The sequence below is a fragment of the Zalophus californianus genome, chromosome 9 (genome assembly GCF_009762305.2).
Source record: "Zalophus californianus isolate mZalCal1 chromosome 9, mZalCal1.pri.v2, whole genome shotgun sequence".
NCBI lineage: Eukaryota > Metazoa > Chordata > Mammalia > Carnivora > Otariidae > Zalophus > Zalophus californianus.
In genome coordinates, this window is record NC_045603.1 from 62,984,414 (window position 1) to 63,009,534 (window position 25,121).

At 39.9% G+C, this 25,121-nt stretch overlaps 1 protein-coding gene and 1 pseudogene across 4 annotated transcripts in view; one reads left to right on the plus strand and one right to left on the minus strand.

Moving 5' to 3' along the window:
* DIP2B (disco interacting protein 2 homolog B) overlaps positions 1–25,121 on the minus strand; it is a 215,843-nt gene that overhangs the window by 78,498 nt on the left and 112,224 nt on the right. For all 4 annotated transcript variants that reach the window (XM_027592569.2, XM_027592568.1, XM_027592570.2 and 1 more), the window contains exons 3-4: positions 12,645–12,773; positions 2,473–2,598 (exon numbers count right to left, since the gene is read on the minus strand). In XM_027592569.2, coding sequence (XP_027448370.1) covers positions 2,473–2,598; positions 12,645–12,773 — 255 coding nt within the window. The remainder of the gene's footprint in view (positions 1–2,472; positions 2,599–12,644; positions 12,774–25,121) is intronic.
* LOC113921664 lies at positions 23,269–23,600 on the plus strand (annotated as a pseudogene).

Sequence of the window (25,121 nt, forward strand, 5' to 3'; positions counted from 1 at the left end):
GAAATCTGAGGCCGGTTTTGCTCTGCAAGGGTAGTACAACTTTTCTATAAAGAGTGCCACGGCAAGGTCATCTTTGTAGTTGCCCAGAACTTCCTCTTTTTTTAAAAAAACCGCCCATCACCAGCAATAATTAATGTCCATGCTCTTCCACCTCCCCAACCTTGAGGGCAGCCTCAGCATTCTTCAGAACTTCAGTGTTTCAGGGGCTATCAGAGGAAATATGTAAGATAAACCCTACCTGCCATCCCTGGGTTAGAGGGAGCCAGTGACATCGGATTAAATTGCAAAAGGAACAGGAGACAGCCAACTCTCTCAGCAGTGGCTCTCAGAAGTGTGGAGAGAATGAAATCTGAATCCTAACATGGGGAGAGCAAATTCCATTCCCTAAAACGAAAAGTACTGATGGAGGCCTTATGATACAGTTCTTCCACACCGCCTCACGCTAGACACGGGCATGTGCGTAACTGCAGAATGAGAGCATCAAGATCTAGCTCCATGTGGGGGCCATGTGAGAAATCACTCTGTAGGGTGCACTCGACATTTCTTCATGATGGGAGAATTCCTCTTCTGTTTGACAACATTCACGTCCCTGACAGTACAGCGAGGTTTCTCATATGCTATTCAGAGATCCCTGGATCTGAAGACAAATGGATAGAAACCTTTTTATTACTCTGCTCTGCTGAATAAAGGTCTTAGGAGAGAAGACCGTATCTTTATAATCATGAAATTATCAAGACACATAAGGTGATCAGGAACATTATGCCACATCTTTAAGGCTGTAGACAGAGTAGAACATTAGTGTTTAGAGATCCAGAGGACCGTAGTGAATTCCAAAGGACTGTGGTCTCATTCAGCAATGAATAGCCATGACTTGTTTCTGGAGTTGGTAAATTCCCCTCAGGCAGTGACTTTTGTAAGGGGATAAAATAGGTTTCCATTCCTTCTGAGCATTCTCAAGATCCTTTGCTGCACTCTCACATTTAACCCGAGGCCATGAGAGCAGACTATTTACTCTGAAACTACATTTCTTTAATACAGCTATGGAGAGGATTGTTTCTAAGAACTGCGCGTCATGTTGCACCCTACCCTTTGCCATTTATTACAATTGAACCCTCAGCCGCGCTGCAGCAGAATCTGCCAACAAGGAATAGCTACTAAACTGAGAGGCCCCTTTGTCCACCAGGACCCAATTGGTGCTATACTAATGTGGAAGGGAAACCATCCAAGATTTTGAATGAATGGGCTGGAAGTATGCACCATTACAGACACAAAATGTCTTATTGTGAAGGTCTGCTAGAGGTATACTGTGTTAGGTTTTGAGAAACACTTGAAGCCACAAAGCTATTTCTCTTTCAAACATATTGACACCACAGATGTAAAGAAAAAAAGCACACACAGTTAATGAGCCCTCAGCACACCAAATGCTCTGAGAAGTTAGCCAGAACCTAGGAGAAAACTATTAATATGAACCCAGACCAGGGAACAGGATCAGTGTAAACAGCTCAACTTGAGAGCTGTGAATCAAAGTCAATCACGACAATGTAACCTTCTCCCCAAAGATATGGTAAGTCCTTTAGACCAAAACTACAGGGAAAAAATGTTTCCCTAAAGATTTCATTACCAGTAACAGGACAGTAGACAGATACTATACTGAGACTCTGAAATAGATTTATTATGTGTGGTCTCAGAGGCCTACATGGAGATCTTGTTTGGGATTTCATTTAAAAATTTTAAAGTTTTTAGGAACTTTGGGAAAGATTCTAAATAGACAAGACAACTTAAAGTTGTTCCAGTTGTTTCTCAAATAGCAAGTTAAAACTCCTAAATTTACTTTAGCAGAGGTAGATTCCAAATCTGGGGAATGAGAATGGGGTGGAGACACTTAGTTCTCGCTGATCTCATGAACCCATTATAAAAAGTGGATTCTTAAAAATACATAAACGTATACAAAATATATTAACACATACACAAACACACTTACATATGTTTTTCAGATCAATTAAAACTTTGCATGACTACTCTCACATCGTCTTTAAGGACACATAAAATTTTGTCCCAAGTGCACTTATCTGTAGAGACAAAGCATCTAATATAGGAGTACAAATGTGTTAAAGAAATGTATGACTATGGGTCATATTTTAGATGTCAACGAAAATAGCTATTAAACCACAGAAGGATTTTTTTAGGCCCTAAGCTTTGGCCTGTGTTTATTTATGACTACATGAGTTCGGGGGTTACATCAAGGAAATGCTGGAAATTCAGAAGGACATTAAGAAAAAATAGCTTTACTCTTAAGACCTCTTTTTCTATGTCATTTACAATGTGACTGTTGACACCTGCCACCTTCAGTGTGTACTCTTAATACACCTGGGATGATGAGAGTTCCAGCTCCTACCTCAGAAAGGAAAAAGCCGAGCTTATTTCAGGAACATCAAAGGAGTAACTGTCCGAGAGAGGTTCTGACAGACCTACCAGGAGGTGTGCAGGCATCTGCAGGAGACTGGACGAATGTGGACCGCCTTTTGGTTGGCATGGGCAGAGCCATTTTCTGTTCTTTATGCTTTGCCAGTGCAGCTTGAACTGCTTCTGTATGGATATCTGAAAGATTAAACATTTGCATTTATTAGCTCCTGGTTCGTAAAGTGTTCACTTCTGTGAGCTGAACCATCACTGCCTCAGTTGTTGAAAAAGGGATGGTTAGGTGACTTTTACTTATACTTTGTAACAATTAAAAATAAAAATGAAAGGGAGGAGACAAAAGAAGAAGTCAAGGATAATTTTACAAAGAAGGAAAAAGAAACCCAGAATGATTATGTGACTGCTTCAGACACCAAACAAGATGGGGGGCAGAGGTGGGGAGAGGGTAAGGCGTCTAACACGCACCTGTGCCAGGCAGGGAATCCCACCGCTGAATGGAATGAGTGTTGTGCAGGTGCCTGGAGGACACTCACTATTCTTCAAGAAAAGACGCTTATGATCTACTTAACTATCTGAAAGGGGTTGAGACACGTCAGTTCTACACCACAGAAACAGAAGGGCTGATTCTGATCTAGAAAAAATATAAGGGCTGACGGTACTTGTTTGCCACTTTGGCCACAAGAGAATTCAGTTCTCCCCTTGAAATCTAAATGGGAGTCTCAAAATTAACATATCTAGACAGAACTTGAGATTCTCCACTCCCACCATAAAATGCCCTCTACACTTCTGCAAAATCCTATGAAGGTAGATAACAACTGAAGTAGCTTCCTAGTTCACAAGAATTTCCTCGTCTCAGGAATCGGCCCAGTCAGGGGACATGCGAACTATCCTTAGAAGCCTGTCTGTGCTATGTAAAGGCGCCCCTTATAAGAGGTGGACCAATCAGATCCTTTTATTAGGGTAGGGGGAATTTAAACTGAATCAAGAAAACACAGGTCCTAGAACTGAGTCACTTTAAAGATAATGCCCTACAAAGAAGGAAAGTTCTTAAACTTCAGGGTTGAGACACCCAAAGCTGCCTCTCCTTTTCTAGGGATTTCTCAACTGTTCTCTGCTTCTACGACTTACCCCAGCTATTTAAGGTAACCTGAGCTAGCCTGTTTCATGCAACAACAACAAAACCTTCGCTAATATAACCAGAAATATCTTTGTGTGTAAATATAGACTTATAATTTTAAAGGGCTGCATAGAATTTCACTATATGTCTGTGCCATAATTTATTTAAGCAACTTTGTTTCCAAAGTTTTGCTACTATTCATAGCAACTATTCACAGCAAGAATAATTCAATATTTTCACCTTAGTACATGTCTAATCCTGTTTCTGTAGGATTAATTCCAAAAATTGCTGAGATGTATTTCTTAAGAACAAGGATTTTACTCTTATATAACCACAGTACATTTATCAAAATGCAAAAATTAAAAATTGATACAAACTATTATGTAACCCACAACCCATATTCCAACTTAGCCTACTATGTCTAAATAATAAGTTTTTCCTCCTTTGTTCCTGATCTGAGACCTAATAATAGAATCACACATTACATTTACTTGTCACATCTATTATCCTATAGTCTGGAACAATTTCTCAACCTTTGTCTTTTATGACCTTGACATTATTGTACAGACTAATTATATTGTACAATGTCCCTTAATTTTGGCTTATTGATATCCCTCATAATTAGATCCCTCATATTCCTGCATTTTGGCAGGAATACCATAGAAGTAAATGTCTTCTTGAAACATTATGTCAGGAAGCATCTGCCCCATTACTGGTGATAGTAACTTTGATTACTTGGTTAAGATGGTGTCTACTAAAGTAATCCATTGCAAAGTTACTATTCTTCCCTTTATGTAATTAATAAATAATTTATGGGTGAATGCTTTTGAGATGATGTAACTGTTACATATTTCATTAAATTTTCACCTATTTCAGAATCCATTGATGATTCTTGGCTGAATCAATTATTATTATAATGGCTACAAAATGTTGATTTTATTTCTTAAAGATTTTTTTTTTTTAGTATATGTGCTGCCGAAGCGAGCACTCTTAAAGATTTTTTTTAATTATTTATTTGAGAGAGAGAGAGAGATAGTGAGAGACAGTGTGAGCAGGGAGGAAAGAGAGAAGCAGGCTCCTCACTGAGCAGGGAGCCTGACTCGGGGCTCCATCCCAGGGATCATGACCTGAGCCAAAGGCAGATGCTTAACTGACTGAGCCACCCAGGTGCCCCCAAAATGTTGATTTTATAACTCCATCATTACTTCTGTATTTATTAGTTGGTTTTTCTATTATAAGAAAAAGCATCCCTTTCTCCCCCAATTTATTTTTATCAACACAGACCTATCGATTCTCATTTTATTCCATGGCTACTGTTACTATCATTACTTATTTTGATGGTCCTATTACCCCAAATTTGACCAATTAGGCCAAATCAAACTGGCTCTTATGTCCTTTAGACATATTCCCATCATTTTGAGCAGTAACTGTTTTCTGGTCTAAGATGTTCCAGGTATGTTCCCTGTTCCAGCACTAGAATTAGACATCTCTCTAAGGAGTCTTGGCTCCTCTTAGTGGAGAATGGTATTTAGAAACCAAGATCTTAAAAGTAGGAGTGCTCAGTGCAATTGGGGTATCTTTCTTCTAAGCCCTTTCATTGGATAAAGGAATATAAATGTGAAAATGTTCACACACATATATCTACATCAGTATTAAAAACCATAAATTCATATTAATAACTCTAATTCCATTTCAACACCACAGAATTCATTCAACCTTCCCCTTTTCCATTTGTAACTCTGTTCTCTAACAGTAAGAAACCTGGTTCACAAAATCCTCAATATATTTTATTCATTCACTCATTCACTCAATCGTACAATACACAAAGTAGTTTCAAAATTACTATCCCATATCACTATGAAAAATAAGTCTAACCAGAGGTTCAGTATTTGTTTGTTCCAGCTGTCCAAGCACCAATTTATTAAAAAGCACATTTCTGACCCAATGATTTACAATGCTATCTTTATTTTTTTTTAAAGATTTTATTTATTTATTTGACAGAGAGAGACACAGCGAGAGAGGGAACACAAGCAGGGGAGTGGGAGAGGGAGAAGCAGGCTTCCTGTGGAGCAGGGAGCCCGATGCAGGGCTCGATTCCAGGACCCCGGGATCGTGACCTGAGCCAAAGGCAGACGCTTAACAACTGAGCCACCCAGGTGCCCCCAATGCTATCTTTATTATACACTAAATCCCAGAGGTACTTTGGTCTATTTCTGCACCTGTTATTCTATTTCAACGGTCTGTCTGCCACTTTGTGTGCCATACCGCACTATTTTAGAGTCTTTAGAGTATGCTTTAATAGCTAGTCGGTACAGTCACTCTTCATAGGTTTTCTTTCTCAGTGTTTCCTAGCTATTCTTACATATTTATTTTCCCAAATGAATTTCAAAAACATGTTTTCTAGCTCCACAGATAAATTTGATAGTGTTACTGGGACTGGATTAAATTTATAAACTAATTTAGGGAGTCCTGCCATCTTTGTCATGCTGAATTATCCTATCAAAGAATAAGGGATGCTTTCCATTTATCATGTCTACTTTGTGTCTTTCAAGGTGTTTTAAAGTTTCCTTCACAAAGGCTTTACACATTTCTTATGTTTTTCCTAAATAGGTCTTATCTTTTCTATTGTTCTGTAAATGAAATTTGCTCTACCACTACATCTTTTAACTGGTTATTGGTTGCATATAAGAAGACCACTGATTTCTGTACTAATTTTGTATCTTGCTACCTGAGTTATTTCATTAGATTAATTTTGCCATTGACTCTCTTGGTTTTCTAAATAAACATCATATCAAGTACAAATACAGTTATACTTTTTCTTTCCTAATTCTTATACCTCTAGTTGATTTCTCTTGTCTATTTGCATTAATACCTCTAGTACAATTTAAATGTTAGCACCGTTAAGATTAAAAAAAATCTTGCAAATAAATTTTTTAAAAGATGAACAGCTTAACCTTAATACAACAGGCTTAGGTATTGGACAGGTAGTTTACAGAAGAAACATAAAGGGTCAATAAGCATATTCAAAAGATCCAATCTCATTAGTAACACTTCTACCAACAAGGTATGAGAGTGTCCATTTCCCTACATCTACGGATAACACTGAAAACAGAGAGAGTGTCCATTTCCCTACATCTACGGATAACACCGAAAACATAACATAGAAAAATGTTATTTTACAGTTTTAAAGTAGCTGCTCCTATTTTTGGCTTGTTTTTATGAAGTGGTTAAGACATGATGCGTAAGTGCCATAGATGGGCTTAAGTACATCTATGGGGCAGAACAGAGTCTAAGTGCCCTTACCTGTTAGGATGGATGAATGGATGGATAGATGGACAGATAGACAAGTAGGTAGATAATGGACAGACTGAGAGGCAGACAGACGCATGGGCAGGTTGAGTCAGTAAATAGAGAAGTACAGTTAAGAGTTACCTGCAAGCCATCAAGTAGTCACGCCATTTTTACCAATTGCTAAGGTACGAACCACTTCAACATTTTTAATTATGGTAGAGGCAGCAACTATTAAGTTCTGGAACATTAGGATATCACATTAATTTCGGCACCACACCGTGGGCTAGTGGGAAGGAGAGTGAAATTTTAATTTAGTTTAAATTTAAGTGAAATTTACTTTGCATTTCACATTCCCCTATACAGATAATGTGTCTTTAGCCTGGAATATCTAGATAGCAAACAGCTACTAGTCCTTCAACACCTCCACGAAGCCTGCCCTTGACAGTGCCCAGTTCCCAGGCTCCTTTTCCTGTCACCCCCTCGTCTATGCTGCCTCTACCTTGTATAAAGGGTTCCTGTGTTTAACAACAGATTCTTGAACTTCTGTCTGTGTTTCTCTAGCATCTAAATTGTGCTCAACTCATAGGAGGTCTACAGTAAATTCTTGCTGAACTGAAATAAACTCCATTTACTTTCCTTGGCACAGGGAAGCATGTTAATATAGAAATAAAATGGTCCTGGTGTATCCGTGGCAGCTACCTTAGCAAATGCCACCATGTCAGCGATCAGATTTGGACAGAGAAATAAAGTTCTCAATTAGGGTGACAGAGGGAGTTATTGTTCCATTTAGCTCCCAGTATTAAGTTGGAAGAATCCATACTTAGAGTAAAAATCATTACGAACAGTAACTGACTTAAGGCTTTAAATCATTTATCCAGGGCTATCATTTTAAAACTATCTTTTACAAACTCCCAGTTATAAAATAATTAAGTCCCGGGGATGAAATGTACAGCATCGTGGCTACAGTTAGTAATACTGTATTGTACATTTGAAAGTTGCTGAGAGATTAAATCTTTTTTTAAAAAAATTTATTTAGGAAGAGAGAGCAGGGAGAGGGACAGAGGGACAGAGAGAGAATCTCAAGCAGACTCCCCACTGAGCACAGAGCCCAACACAGGGCTCAATCCCACAGTCCTGAGAGCACGACCTGAATCAAAATCAAGAATCAGATGCTTAACCAAATGAGCCACTCAGGCGCCCCTAAGAGAATAAATCTTGAGTCCTCACCCCAAGAAAAAAAAATTTTTGTAACTATGTGTGCTGGTGGACTTATTGTGGTGATCATTTTACAATACCGAATCATTGTGTTGTACACCTGACCTAATATAATACGTCAATTATACCTCAGTAAAAGGAAAAAAACTATCTGCTATTTTTTTGTTTAAAAATAATATAAATACATTTTATATGTATTTTGTATTTTACCACAATTAAAAAAACTGGAAAAAAATTAATATACATATTGGAAAAAGATGTAAGCAGGGGCACTTGAGTGGCTCAGTCGGTTAAGCATTTGCCTTCGGCTCAGGTCACGATCCCAGGGGCCTGAAATCGAGTCCTGTATCGAGCTCCCTGCTCAGCAGAGAGCCTGCTTCTCCCTCTCCCTCTGCTGCTCCCCCTACTTGTGCTAGCTCTCTCTCTCTCTGTCAAATAAATAAATAAAATCTTTAAAAATTAAAAAAAAAAAGATGTAAGCACATAGAATGCTGAAGTGAAAATTTTCCCCAGATCCAGCTCTTCTCAGAACTAATCCCACCTCTCTCTCTAAAATGAATAAATAAATCTTAAAATATATATAGATACACACACACACACACACACACACACACAGTACATCTCTCCCTATCTGCACAAAAAAATCTACCTCATTGCTTTTCTGTGAGCCTTCACAGAATTTGAAAATCAACTTTCATACAATCTGTTACAAATTATTTAACCATTGTTTTATTATGAATGATATTACAACAATGATATTTGCATATATATCTTTGTGTACATATGTAGGTATTTGTATAAAATAAATTCCTAGAAGTGGAGTTTCTGGGTAAAAAATGTATGAATATTTAAAGTTTTAAAGTATTGCCTTTTAAAGTATTTCAAAGTAAAATACTTTAATAAAGTATTATAAATAAAATACTGAATACCTTTTAAGGTATTAAGACCACAGTACCAACTTACTTATGGCTCTGAAATAATATTACACTGCATTTATATTTATTATACTATTTTAGTGTCCCTGAGGTTTACTTAGTTGAATCAAGAATACCATATTTTATTGAATCTATGATGCTATCCTATATAAAACATATCTTGATTTCAGACATGTTAAAATGTAAAAAGTGTCCTTCTTATATTAGATAAAATTATGGTTCTTAGCTGTCATGGAAAACAAATGATTAACTGCTTATACTGAGAAAAAGCACTTCCTCAACAACAGCAAATCAAATGCTTACAGTTATTAATTAAAAACACATTTCCAGTATTTTTGCCTGAGATATGAAACATGTAATAGCAAACCTGCTAAAAACGGAATTATTCACAATAATCAAGCTTTACAAGGCCCGTGACATTTGGATAATTAACAATTACAGAGCATGTTCTTCTTTACCATAAGGATTCTAGCATCAGGCCACAGAACAAATCAAACCACCCATCTATTTTCTAACATGATAAGCTCTGGCCCATACATCAGTGTCAAAAGGAAATGTTCACAGTTACTATATTAGCAAAGCCTCTTATTGATAAAAACAGGCAGCTCTCGTAACTGGCTTTGACTCATTCATCAGCATACAATTCATCCTGATCTTTGATAAAGTCGTCACTTCTGAATTTCAGTTCCCAGACATGGCTGACTTTGGACATCTCTGCCAGAAGCACATGAAACCTGGGTATCATTTTCCAGCACTACTGTCTGAGCTGAAAAGGTGATAAAATACTTTACAAGTCCTTTTTTTGTTTTTGTTGTTTTGTTTGAGGTAGCTAATTGCTCAAAAATTTAATTTTAAAGGAGTTGTCAGAATGACTAACCCCATAAGATCATTATCCATCTCAGGTACCAACTGTCTATTTTCTACACCTATGACCCTAACACAGGTGTAGAAAGGTGTATCATGCCTTGATATGCAGGGAAAAAAGATACTAACCTTTTGCACTTTGGCTAAGTGCAAAGAACAGAATCAGGTCAGATATAACTCTGAATAAATATAAACTCTTTATACCATGTCCGAAACATGAAATACCAAAGTCTACTTAGATTTGATTATGATTAGTTGAAATGTCATAGGTATTAATAAGCCTCCACCAAATAAGAAAGGATTTTCCAGTTACACTCACTAACATCATTAAATCCTTTCTGTGTACCCACCAGTTTATTCTGAATGCTTGTGATTTTTGCTAAACACACCCTATGTTCTCACGCCACTGTCACAAAGAGGTGAAGTTCAACTTCCAACAATTTCTACCATTTATTTGCTCTACTTCTGCCGCGACTGTTGATTTCTTCTTATTCATAAGGGGCGCCTGGGTGGCTCAGTCATTAAGCATCTGCCTTCGGCTCAGGAAAATGATCCCAGGGTCCTGGGATCGAGCCCCACAAAAGGCTCTGAGCTCGGCGAGCCTGCTTCTCCCTCTGCCTGCCACTCCCCCTGCTTGTGCTTTCTCTCTCTCTCTGACAAATAAATAAAATCTTAAAAAAAAAAAAAAAAAAAGGAAGCCACAATTTGTTGAGTTTTCCTTTGCAATTTGGCTAAGTCCTAATATACTGAAAAATGTGATTTTCACCTAAAATCCATGCTTGGATGCCTCCTCTTTCATGTACCCCCTCATGACAGTATTGCAGTAGTCTCATAGCTTTCAATATCTTCAGGGTTTTTAAATCAGCTTTTCTTCCCTACTTTACCTTCTCTCTGGCCTGCTTGCTGCTACCTCAAAAGAAAAAGTCCCTGTAGACAAATATCCAAAACCCTACTCTTAAACCCTCAAAACCCCTGCACCTAACTAAGAGACTCCACAGTCTGCTAACCAGTATTTGATTCATAGACTACAATTTCCAACATTTGGGGTAGATCTGAAAGAACTGGTATAAAAGAACAGGGGCTGGAGATGACGGTTAGGTGTTAGTTGATGAAGGCCAAAATTTTACACTAAAGGTCACTATAGCCTTTTTCTGTATGTGATCAGCTTGGGCATAGGATAGAGAATCACCTTTTTGGTTCCTTACTAATCCTTTTATTATATGCCGTAAAACAAACCAAAAAAAGGGGGGGAGGGTGAGAGGACCCACAAAACTCCCAGAAGGCCAGGGGTGAGAGTTTAGAGGCCCAAACCCTTCTGGACTGGTCAGAACCCACTGCTGCTGAACCTGGGCCCCAACCTTAAAAGGTGCCTGGGAAATCGGGCTTGGGTCTTGGCAACAAAGAGGAGCTCCTGAGAGGTTTTTCCACATCCAGCTGTACCTCCCTCTAATCCATTTAACTAATAATTACTTTTATTCTTTCTTTTCTCCAAAATATCTATTTAGCCCTTATATATGTTTGGCCCTGTGCCAGGCACGGGGACGCAGGAATGGCAGAACATGCAGTCTGCAGCTGGAGCAAACCTCTAGAACAAACACAAATCTATGTAACTGCTCTGCTGAAATCCTTCAATGGTATTCAAGATTCCTCAAGATCTCGTCCCTGGTGATCTTTCTAGACTCATCTCCCACCTATTTCTGGGTCCTTGCATTCTAAGTTCCAGTCATAATGAACCCCTTTCAGGTCTACACCCTGATGCTATCTCCCTAATGTCTGTCTGCCATGACACCATTTAGATGTCTAATTCTCTGAGAAAGCCTCCCCTGATTACTCAAGACCAGGTTAGGTATAAGGGAAAATTCTGGTGTGGTGTGGAATTTCTATTTTTTTGATGGAACGCTTCTCATTCCTTCCTTTCAGTGCATAAAAATACATATCTAATAAAATCAGCTCACAAACGGTCTGACACAACCCTGCAACCATGTCCTTTTCCTCATTTTCTCTAAAGCAGTTTCTGAAAGGATGTGATATACACTCTGTTTTCCAATTCAAGGAAAGATTAAAGGTTGGCTGGTACAGGAGTCAAAAATCTGAAGAAAGTAAAAGAGCACTGCAATTAGTTGGATGGCTCAATTCTGCTACTTTGTAAGGCAGTGAATGGGCTGCAGAGACTGCCTTAGCACAGCGGACAACGGGTGGGCACAGGAGGGGCTTGCCATGCCACAGGTTCTCCTGAGGGGCCAGGATTTGGTGCTCTGCTCATCAGTCCTGGCCATGATATGGCAGGGGCACGTTCCCGCTGCCGGCCACAGCCTGTTGCCTTTTCCCTTCTTCGGGAAACCTTTTGGGTCAGAAGAAAGAAAGTTTAAGAGTTGACTAATTTGAAATTTCACTGTGAGTTTTTGTTCCAGCTCCATTAGTAAGAAGACTTGATCTACGGCTCTGGCAAACACGGAAGGATATGCCTCTTCCGACAGTCCACGGAGCTCTCCCAGGACCACCCTATGTGACCTTAGCCCCCCACTCTTCTTATTTATTTATTCGTGTTGCCTTTGTACCTGTCCGGCTCCCCTTCTGCCCTTGAGTGCAGAAACGTTGTATTTGCTGCTGTAGCCCCAGCAAATACTGAGTATCTACCACACCTGGCACATAATAGATACTCAATAAATGACTAATGAATGAACTAATATAGACCTGCTGGCCGTTCAATGGGAAAAAAACAAACATTAAAAGCTTTCAGGAGACACAGTTCATCCTACAGTCACTAAAAACTCCTCTGCCGGTAGCTTCCAGTTCCTTCTCACCTGATCGGTATCGTTCATCCCTGGCTCCCCCAGACCGAGTTCGGTGGTACTTAGAAGGAGCAGAAGTTTGAGCTGCAGACGGAGCAGGTGTCTGGTTTCTATGTTCTTTCTGTACTGCTGAATCAGTTTCTAAAAAAGGAAGTTTGGAATACGGTTATCTGACAATAATAACAACTAAAGTTTTCTGAGCACTTTATGGCATTCCCACAACACTCAGGTAGGTACTATTACCCCATCTATAATAAATGATTAGAGAGCATCAATGTACATACATAAAAATGATGCAAAGACATCCAGGCTAAAAAATATACTTAGAATCGTAATTGTCAATAGGTGATGGGAGAGAAATAGCAAGAAGCTAAATGTAAAGTGAAAAGGCCATTCCAGAGATTCTAAGAATTAATGCGGGGGGGGCGCTGTATATGACCTCCTAATCCTGCATAATGGTACAAAGAAAGTATGGAGAGCTTTAGCCTCCCGCCACCATTAGGTACTCCAAATAAACATGTCATTTAAGCAAAATTACAGTGTTTATTATGCAAACAGCTTCAAGTCAAGTCTAACAGCCCCTTTCAACTGGAGACACTACTGATCTTGTCCCTTTCCAGTACCTGGCCTGTCCCCATTCTCTGCCCTCTCAACATTTACTGTCTTATAAGGAATACAGAGAATGGGGAAATAAGCAGGTAAAATAATCAGAAGAAAAACACTTTAAGTTCTGGTATTATACTGCCTTTTTTTTCCTCAAATGGTGTGAGTTCCTAAGTTATATTTTTTAAAGTTATAGCAAGACCTTTTAACATAAGACATACGCTTTTAATAAATTTATAAGTGTATAATACAGTACTGTAAACTCCAAGCATGAGTTTCAGGTGTAGAGTTCAATAATTCATCATTGCGTATAACACCCAAGTGCTCATCCCATCACATGCCCTCCTTAATACCCATCACCCAGTTACCCCATACCCCCACTATCTCCCCTCTAGCAACCCTCAGTTTGTTTCCTATGGTTAAGAGTCTCTCATGGTTTGTCTCCCTCTCTGATGACTTCCCCATAACTAAAACTTTTTACCCACTGAGTAGCAATTCCCCATCCCCCCCCAGCTCCCCTGCTCTTCAGCTCCCCCTCCCCCCTCAGCAACCACCATTCTACTCTCTTTCTGAGTATGACTGTTTTAGATTCCTCATAAAAATGGAATCATATAGCATTTGTCCTTCTGTGACTGGCCTATTTCACTCAGCATCATATCCTCCAGATTCATCCACGTTGTCACATATTGCAGGATTTTCTTTTTCTATGGCATATTTTAAATTTCTTAAATAGCACTTAATTGTGCCCAGCAAGGATCTCACACATAGGAAATTAAGTGCCCACTACAGTAAGACATCACTTATCCAGCGAATGTACTGCTCCAGATCACAGGTGAGAATCAGCTTCTAAAGTCAAGAAGTAAAAAAGCAGACTGAAAGCACAGTGGTCTGGGGAGTATAAGCAATAGTCCCACATACCTTATGCAGGCTGAAGGCATCACAGTACTATAGGAACTGAGACTCATCATGACAATGTCATATCATCTTTTAAAAAGGGTTAGCATGCTAGAGAGGCCATCTATAAGAGCTCTTGGTGACAGTCCCAGCTGAGCCCAGTCCTCTACCTGCCCCTGCCAAGGCACCAGACATACGAGCAAAACCATCTTGAACCTTCTAGACCAGCCCATGAACCAGCCCATGAACTTAGTGACCCTCAGTGGCACCATGTGGAGCATGAAAATCACCCAACCGAGCCCTGCTCAAATTCCTGGCCCACAAAATCTTAAAACAGAATTTAAAAGGTTTTTATATTTTTAATGGTTAGATTATTTTTCATATACTGTTTTTAAGAAAGCAAGAAGAATATATTTTAGGATGCTCTCCACTAAAGTGCTTTTATGGATCTAGAAATGTTTATTTTTGATGGTTCCTGGCAGCTGAAAATTTTAACATAAAATATATTAGTAGAGCAGAACATATTTTAACACTGATATTTTGAAATGTAATGTCTGGGATTGTAAATTGAAGGTTTTTTTTTTAAGATTTATTTATTTTAGAAAGAGAGAGAGAGTGCGCACACACAAGCGGGAGGGGCAGGGGAAGAGGGAGAGAGAATCTCAAGCAAACTCTGCACAGAGCACAGAGCCTGACACAGGGCTCAATCCCAGGACCCTGAGATCATGACTGGAGCCGAAACCAAGAGTTGGGTGCTTAGGGGAACCTGGGTGGCTCAGTTGTTAAGCGTCTGCCTTCGGCTCAGGTCATGATCCTGGGGCCCTGGGATCAGGCCCCATATTGGGCTCCCTGCTCAGGGGGGAATCTGTTTCTCCCTCTACCCCCCCCCCACCCCAACTCATGCTCTCTCTCTCTCTGAAATAAATAAAATCTTAAAAAAAAAAAAAAAGAGTTGGGAGTTCAACCAACTGCACCACCCAAGGGCCCCTGTAAATTGAAGTTTTTAATCAACCTAAATTCTTTTGATAATACATTTCACAGAAGAGCTATACTGAATTCTTAATATTTTCATACCTTGTTTCATTTCTTAGTTTACAAAGGAGTTAACAAACTATAGCCTATTTCTTTTTATTTTTCTAACTAGTTTCATCAGAACATAGCCATGCTCATCTGTTTATGTACTGCCTAGGGGTGCTTTCATTCACTCTGTCAAGGCAGCACTGAGAAACTGGAACAGATACTGATGATCCTCAAAGCCTGAAATATCTACTATCTCACCCTTCACAGAAAGAGCTTACCAACTCTTGGTCTATAATAACAAAAGCTAGTGGCTCAGTCGGTTAAGTGTCCGATCCTTGATTTTGGCTCAGGGTCACACACTGAGCCCCACATCAGGCTCCACGCTGGGCATGGAGCCTGCTTAAGAGTCTCTCTCTCCCTCTCCCTCTAAACCCCCACCCCCACTGCTTGCTCTCTCTAAAAATAAAAAAATAAGGTTTGTTTTGTGCTAGGCACTGTGCATTCAGAAGTTTTCACGTTATTTATTCCTCACCACTATCCTACAAAGTCAGCAGTAACACTATCAACTTATTACAGAAAAGAGATCAGAGACATGAATTATTTTATGCAAAGTCACACAGCCAGGGGATGGCAGAGCCAGGATTCAAACCCAGATCTGTCTAACTCCACTGGTTCTCAACCAGAAAAGGGTATGAAAATTCTCCCAAAACTATTAGGAGGAAAGCAATCAGAATTAACAATATAGTTTAGGAACATCTAAATGCTTCAGGATTTACAGTCAGCGGCTAGATAATAGTTCCTTTAAAAAAAAAAAATCAACTGCCTTCATGTACAAGATTCGGCAAAAAGCCCCTCCAAATAAAATTTTCAGCCTTTCATTAGAGAAATCATTTAAAGCATATTCCAATTAACTTTAAATAGAGAACAAAATATAGAAAGGGGCTATTTTTATTTATATTGTCAGATGATCTATACAGGAAGGAAATCAGATTAGTACACATGCGCTACTCTGCCTGTAAATATGCACAGAGAAAATGGTTTAACTTAGAGCACTGTTTAAAACACTAGCTTTGTATTACTTTGTGGGGGAGGGTGTTACAGTGAACCTATATCTGAATTACCCATCACTGATTACTTTTTAAATTAAATAAGTAGGGCAGACCAAACCACCCTGCTAAGAAACACGGAGCTTCTGAATTACATAGGTAATAATCCAAAGGATGAAAACATGAACACAGATTCTCATTTCACAAAGGAGGGACACCAAAGGTTTATGTATTTTTTACCATTCCTCTCACTTACGCTTTTACTTTGTATTCTTCAATGTAATTACTTAGGAGAAAGAAGATAATATAGGTCAAAGAATAGAAATTGTTTCAAAGAAATGACAGAGCAGTGATAGGGAAGTGGGAGTTGATACATTTGTTTGAGGAAAAATGCAAGAGAATGAATATTTCTACTCAGGATTATCTAAGCGTTATCAGAGATCAAACAGACATCTGATGAGAACTGAGAGTCAGATGACACTTAGCAAGAGATCTACTGAGCTGGTACGGGGCGGGGGGGGGGGGGGGGGGGGGGGAAGGTCTCACAACACTCTATTCACCAAGCAACATTACTATGATGGTCTGCTATGTTTATCTCAGTTCTCTCAGGAATTTAGTCATCCAAGCAGACCAGGTCCCTTTTGGGTCTAAAACCATGACAAATCATTTTGTAGTAGCTTGTCAGAAATGAAACCAGAAGGTCAATTTGCAGTTTCAATAAGTGGCTGACAAGTTTGTTCAGTGAGTATTCCTCGGTTGCCCACAAAGCACAATGTCTGACAGAACAACCTTGGCTTAAATTTGCAATACACCAATCAATCAATCAATCAATTTGCAATACACCTGCTTCAAGTTCAAAAGAAGCGAAAGAAAGAAAGCAAGAAAGCAAAAAGAGTAAAATGAATTCTTTGGAATTGAATCACTTTAACAGGGGAGTTTAATAATGGAACTGTAGATAATCCTTCTTTTTTAAGTAATCTCTACATCCAACATGGGGCTTGAACTCATGACCCTAAGATCAAGAGTCACATGACTGTACCAGCCAGGCACCCCTGTAGATAATCCTTTTGAATGTAAATAATCAGTCTCCAATTTACATGAATTTTATAAATTTTTATTTCCATGAATTAGTTTATCTTTTAAAATATAATACAAGTATATTTTATATGTGCATTGAAAAAACTGGAAGCAAATACAGTAAAATGTTAATAGCAATTATCTCTAGGGGATGAGATTATGAATGTTTTATATATTTTTTCATAGGCTTTACTGGGATGCTATAATTTAGAAAAGTTACCTTTTTCAAAACATAAATATATGTTCATTACAGAACATCAAGGAAATAGTTAAGTGTAAAGAAGAAAATAAAAATGATATTGGATCGTCTTAATTCAAAGGTCATACCATATAGAATAGATTCTGACCAAAAGAAGTTGAAATAATATTCAGTTTTTAGCTTCTTTAGATAAATTAGGACTCTACAAGCAGGATTTTCCAATCTTCTAAAATCAGTTGCCTCCTTTTCCAAAAGTAACTGACAAATCAATACAAATTTGAAGGTGAGAGGGAGGAAACAATGTCCTGGCTGGATTAAAAGAACTGTGGAAGTCTATTTCTACCTTAGCTTACTTGCCAGGGCAACAATTTGTCATGGAAGGGGTCAGGAAACAATGTACCTCAAGTCTCCTCAAAGAGAAGAGGGAGGGTCAGGGGACATGGGAGCACAGCAGGGCATTATTTAACTGTACATCCAATGTCAGCGGGGCAGGCAAGATGCTGCTCTAACATGAATCATTCCTTGCCCAGGGTTTCACACTCCAACAGATCTCAGGAATTACTTGGGGCCTGAAAATAGAGATTTCTATACTTTGAATAAGATGTGTACAGTTTCACTATCATAGTAAGAAACTAAAAGCAAAGATAGAATTCACTACATGTATCAATATAATAAGGTATTACACACCGCAAAAAAAATGAAAAATATGTTGACTCAGCAGCAACATGTGAAATAGTCTAAATGAAATAATGTCAAGTGATGAAAGAACACAAAATATCATGCCCATAAGGTGATTACAACTATAAATGTTAAAAACTACTTATATGCACTTATAAGGACCAAACAGGACATAAAATCCCTTAACTAATGATGAGGTACTCTGTAGTTCTTTACTATTTCATTCTTTTGTTTACAGAAAGAGTTCTGAATAAATCAAAGTAATTTTAAAAAAGAGTAAATTCAGGTACATGCTAGAACAAGAGCTGTGGACCTCACAAATCAAGTCTTCTTCAGAACTTCCAAATTCAAGTGTGAGGGCGCCTGGGTGGCTCAGTTGGTTAAGCGACTGCCTTCGGCTCAGGTCATGATCCTGGAGTCCCGGGATCGAGTCCCACAGATTGAGTCCCACATCGGGCTCCCTGCTAAGCGGCGAGTCGGCTTCTCCCTCTGACCCTCTTCCCTCTCGTGTTGTCTCTCATTCTTTCTCAAATAAATAAATAAAATCTTTAAAAATAAATAAATAAATTCAAGTGTGAACATGCTTGAGATCCAAAGAAAAAGATAACTCGCTGATTATTACACAATGACTGTTAGTTTGAGGGTTCCTGATATTTTGGTCAGTTGTACAGAATATCCACTAGGGGTCGCCATTATGTTTAACTAATGATGATGTTACCAGATTTAATAAGTTGAAGAAAAACCACAAATTTTAGTTTCTTCTACAATACAAAGCCTCCCTTCTCAATGATCAACATGTACATGATTTATTGTTCTTTCGCAAAGACAGACTTCCATGATGCCATTGTTTGAACACAGTAACAGTGATGACTTGAAAAAGAGACTGATTATTTACTGGTATAAAACTGCAAAATTTCCTTTAAGGAAGATGGAAGAAAGCCAACCTCAGCTTCTTATCTTTCAACTCTGCCTATGATTTAGCAGATATTCTCACCTGCAAGAGTAACAGAGTAAAGCAGGATGGGCTCTGAGAACCAAGTAATGTAATAATTCAACTTTTTAGAGTAAATGGAGCCGACACGCTCACTGGCCTGGGTGCTAGAGTACAGAAAAGAAATTAAATAAGTGATCACCACTTCCTGTATGTCTTTTACACCACGTATGGGCTGAAAAGGAAAAGAACCAGGCGCTGTGAATGCCCACAGAATGGGCAATTTAGTTTGTATTAGAATTTCAGGGAAGATCTGTTAAGAGGAGACACTGATACAGGCTTTAGGAAGGCAAAGAGAAGCAAAAGCCACTTTCTACAAAAACATGGTATTTGTAGAAGTCCAGAGAGGGAGGAAAAGCCTTGACAAGTGTAAGAAAGACTGATGGGGACAGTGAAAGAGATGGAGCGATAAAAAATGAGGCTGGAAGAAAAGCTGGGTTGGGTCACTTATGCTAAGCCAAAAGAGCGGTCTTTGAAGGGATTTAAACAGGAAATGGCAGAATAATAATGATAACATTTCTATGGCTCTTTAAACTTTCATGACACCACCTCATTTTACCCTCACAATAACATTATCTGATAGACACCATTAAGGGAGGACACCCATCACAGATTAAATTTATTTTTCTATACTGAGAGAATGTCAGTAATCACCTTGAATCATTATAAATAAAGCCTCCACTCCCACCTGGTACAAGAAGGGTGGGTGAGGGTACCGGTGAATCACTTGGGGAATCTTCCCTTTGGAGCTAAAGTCCCGTCCCGTGTTCTTCCCCCCACCCTTGCTAAGAGCCTGCCTTAGAAGGATAGGTGATTAACCTCACTGGTTGGGGAAAGGGAGGAAAGAATGAAGAGTGTTTGCATTTGGAGCCTGGAAAAGGGGCCAGCACCTGCCTGATTCCTAGGGGTGGATTCTGAGAGAAAGGGGAGTTAGAGGTTCTGGGTCTGGTAAGTGGCAAGTGTTTGAACAGATCCTGACCCAGAGCTTCCCAGGCCACCTGGCATCAGGAAAATGGCTGAGCACGGAGCTGAAAGAGTACTATACGAAGAGCTCTGCTCTGCGAATTCAAGAGGGCTACCTTGGCTGAGCTGAGTAGAGACTGGGCTCCTCTGTCCAGAAAGCATGCTTAACAGTGGGTTGGCACCACTGGTCACCAGATGAGGACCAGTATCCAAAACTCCCCCATGAGGTACTGAAAAGCAGCAGCAGATTATGGGGCTCTTCCCTTTTGGGTGTGGAAACTGCACTGACCACCTTTTTCTGCTCTAGCTGTATCCCAGGGGGTTCTTGAACAATTCAGAGAAACCCCCCGAGGAAGAGAGTAGACTTCCTTCTGATAAGGAATGTGGGAACAGATATGACTGCAATGTGTGTGCACTCCAGACTATAATACTATCCAAACCTAGAAAATGAAAGCACAGAACTGGGACTGGAATACAAAATTCCATGTTTTTTCCATTAGGATGTGATCCTCACTTGGGAAGGAACTTTTAAATCAAAATGGAATAGATAAAATAAAATAGATGCCACCCCCACCCCTCCACACACACCAAGAGACATTCTGCCTACTTAATATTTACATAGTTGGAAATGTTCTGGAACATTCCAAAATGCCATACCTGATTTCAATAGCTGGTTTTAAGTTCACATCCCTTTGAATTTCCACAGTTCGTTATTGAGAACTCTTACACTGCTTAGTTTATTGTATCTTTTATAATCCTCATTTGTATAACCTGTCTTACTCTCCTACTACTTGTAACTTGCACTCCTACTACTACAAATAAGTTGAGGTCAGAGTCTGGTCTTAACCATCTTGTACCTCCTGCAGTAACCAGCTCTGGGTCTCACAGTGTAGGCACCCACAATTTTGGCTAAAATACATAATTAAGATCTTGTCTGTCTCCTCAGCTCCACCAATGATAGTGAGTGACTGGGAAAAACAAAGACAAAAATGGAGAGATACCAATTTAAAGGGCATGGTCAAATTTTAATATGAAAAGCCTGCTTATTTGTGTATCTCTAAGCTATGCAAGTTTTATGCAAAAAAAAAAAAGTACCTTTCACAATTTTCATACTTATGCACGGTCATTAAGAAGAACAGGGTCTCGGGGTGCCTGGGTGGCTCGGTTGTTGGGCATCTGCCTTCGGCTCAGGTCATGATCCCAGGGTCCTGGGATAGAGACCAGCATTGGGCTCCCTGCTCCGCGGAAAGTCTGCTTCTCCCTCTCCCACTCCCCCTGCTTGTGTTCCCTCTTTTGCTGTGTCCCTCTCAAATAAATAAATAAAATCTTAAAAAAACAAAAAAACAAAAAACAGGGTTGTAAACTGATGGTTACCAGACGGAGGTGGGTGGGGGGGATGGGTGAAACAGGTGATGGGGATTAAGTGGTGCACAGGTCGTGATGAGCACTGGGTGATTAAAGTAAAAACAAAACAAAACAAAAGAAAGAAAGAAAAACAGGGTCAGAGACTATCCTCTAGAGGGGTTATCAGAGGCTTCATAGAGACAGCATACAACACAAGGTTTTCTGTGGTCATCTACAGGCTTGCACAATCTCAAAGGCAGGACAGAATGGGAAAGAACAGTGATGAAAGGGGTGTGGAGCTGCCGGCAAAGGCAGCATGTGGATACAGACTGGAACACCGGTGAGCAAACACCCTCCAGCAAAATAAGCAGCAATCACAAAAGAAATCCAAGTTTGGGGAAAACCTCTGGGTCACCAGAGTGTCTTACCAGGACAAGCTAGAGAATGTCAACACATGACCAAATTCATAAACTGATAGGTCTTATCCTTAAAAGGGCAGTATGTGAGGGACTGGGGAAAAAATAATGTGCAAACCTAGGCCACGAAGGAACATGGAAAAGGTGAGATTCTATTCTAAAGCAGAAGACAAACATAATTAAATGAAGTGAAAGAGAGTGGGACAAAGGCTAAGGACGAAGAAGACAAACAAATACACAAAGGTTGCAGACAATCTCAAATACACGAGGACAGAATGGATTGTTTACACCAATGCCATCAAAAACAGAAGCTGCAGTAATGTCCTCAAACAAGAGACGTGGGCCTAAAAGAAGATGCCACTACTGAACTTCAAGGCAATTTATTTATTTATTTTTAGGGGTAGGGAGGAGGAGGCAGAGGGAGAGAGAGAACCTTTTTTTAATTTTTTTTAAAGATTTTATTTATTTATTTGAGAGAGAGAATGAGAGAGAGAGAGCATGAGATGGGGGAGGGTCCGAGGGAGAAGCAGACTCCCTGCTAAGCAGGGAGTCTGATGCGGGACTCAATCCCGGGACTCCAGGATCATGACCTGAGCCGAAGGCAGTCGCTTAACCAACTGAGCCACTCAGGCGCCCGAGAGAGAGAGAAAGAGAATCTTAAGCAGGCTCCATGCCCCAGTGCAGAGTCTCACACAGAGCCTGACCTCAGAATACTGAGATCATAACCTGAGGTGAAATCAAGAGTCGGATGCTTAACCAACTGAGCCACCCAGGCGCCCATTCAAGGGCAATTTTAAGTGGTAAAGAGTTGCCAAACAGAGTTGAGTAGGTCTCTTCTCAGACCCACCTGAAGGAGGGAAGCCTCCCAGTTTGAACACGTGAATCAGGCTGTTTTGGTGACCGTATGATCAGCTTGCTCGTGAACAGAGAAAATGAGGTACTAAGGTCTTTGAGGTCTTTTAGTTTGATAGAAATTATCTTTGAATAACGCTTACATAGAAATATTAGGATAAAGAATTCTGATTAAACATGGCAGAATGAACACTTCTATCTATCCCTACTCCCTCCCAAAATGCCACCAGAATGATGATGAAGGCCTGTAGCAGAACAAGAAAACAAACAGTTCAGATACATGCAGGAAGAGAGACAGCACCAAGAGCTGTTTCTACAAAAAGAATAATAAACTGATGGATAATTCTGAAAAAAATGTAATCTTAGTAAAGCGAATGGCTTAGCCGTGAACAATATTTACATAATCATAATAACGTAAGCATTGAGTTTCTTCAGCTGCTGCTAAGGTGCTCAGTCCTTCTGAGGAAGCTAAGACCGCAGTAGGGTGAGGTTCTCACTTCACTGGGTGACTTGCACCATGCCCAGCAGTGCCCGCTCAGCACTCGCCCGCACCATGGCCTTGGTCTTGGAGCTCGCCTACAACAACTTGGCCCTCATCCTGCACGATAAGAGGTGATGGTCATGGAGGAAAAGATCAATGCCTTCATTAAAGCAGCGGGTGTAAATGTTGAACATTTTGGGCTGGGCTTGTTTGTGAAAGGCCCTGGCCAGTGTCAACATCAGGAGCCTCATCTGTAATGCAGGGGCTGGTGGACCTGCATCAGCAGCTGATGCTACGCCTGCAGGAGGTCCTGCTCCCTCCACCAGGGCTGCCCCGGCTAAGAAAGTGGAAGCAAAGAATCAAGGGAGTCTGATGATGACACAGGTTTTGGTCTTTTTGACTAAACCTCTTCTGTAACCTGTTCAATAAAAAACTGAACTCTTAAAAAAAAAAATGTAAGGGGCACCTGGGTGGCTGAGTCAGTTAAGCATCTGCCTTTGGCTCAGGATCCTGGGATGGAGCCCCTCAATAGGCTCCCTGCTCAGTGGGGAGTCTGCTTCTCCCTCTCCCTCTGCCCCTCCCCCCACTTGTGCGCAGGCTCGCTTCCACTCTCTCTCTCAAATAAATGAATAGAATCTTTAAAAAAAAAGTAAGCACTGAATGCTGATTTAACAACAAAAGTAACATATTAGGGATAGAGCCCACAATAAGTATGAGATCGGAGATGTGAAAGTAAAGGGGAAAAGGGAGTATGTGGTGTCCATGTGGTTGAGGGAGGAGGAATATGTAAGAGAGAAAGATTCTAATATTTTCTAGTAGGAAATAAATAATGCTTCAAATTGGAAAAAAAAAAAAGTCCAGAAATAGTGGTAAAAATGGGGGCGCCTGGGTGGCTCAGTCGTTAAGCATCTGCCTTCGGCTCAGGTCATGATCCCAGGGTCCTGGGATCGAGCCCCGCATCCGGCTCCCTGCTCCACGGGAAGCCTGCTTCTCCCTCTCCCACTCCCTCTGCTCGTGTTCCCTCTCTCACTGTGTCTCTCTGTCAAATAAATAAATAAAATCTTAAAAAAAAATAGTGGTAAAAATGTTACCTAGAAACACAGAGGTAAATGCCAGAAGGAACAGTTAAAGGAGTTGAAAGAATCCATCTCTAGGGAAGAAGACACTGCCCATTTTTGTTGTTATTACAAACCCTGTAGTCCCACTGGACTATTTAAAATAGATTCATTAATTTCATTTAAAAATAAAAGTTAAATAAAGAGAAATGCCAAATCTCAGATGAGAACCAAAATACTCTACACAGTCTCTTGGAGTTGTAGCACGTCTAAATTAAAAGATTTCTTGAGGGTGGAGACAAGCTGCCAGGATCATCACTCTCCAATCTGTACAGTAATCTGTTTCTTTCATTACCCAACACTTTTCATCTTCACAGACGTTTACCGAAAAAAATACTGGAAATTCTAAATGTCCTTTCTGTTCAGTTCCACAAACATTTCTAGAACGTCTACTATAAGCCAGGCCCTAAAGCTAGAAACTAGAGACATGAAGAATAAAAATAATAATGAAAAAAGAATTTTCCTGATTTCAAAGACCTTAAGAGTCTAGTAGGAGAGTAAGACACATGAATAAACCATAATCAATGGGACAGTCAGAAAGAACTTTTTAAAAACGCAGCTCAGATAATGGGAATGGGAACTGTTTTTGATAGGGCTGATCAAGGAAGGCTTCTCTGTGGAAATCCTAGTTGAGCAAACCCCTAGTGGAGTGAGGGAACAAGTCAGGGTGGGGGGTGGGGTGGGAAGGGGGGTGGGTGGGTATGTCCCAGGCAGACTCATCAGCCTTGTCCAGTGTTGTCTCCTAGTGTCTCAATAGTACTTGGAACCCTGAATGCACTTAGTAAATACGTGGTGTCCGAAGGTTTTCTC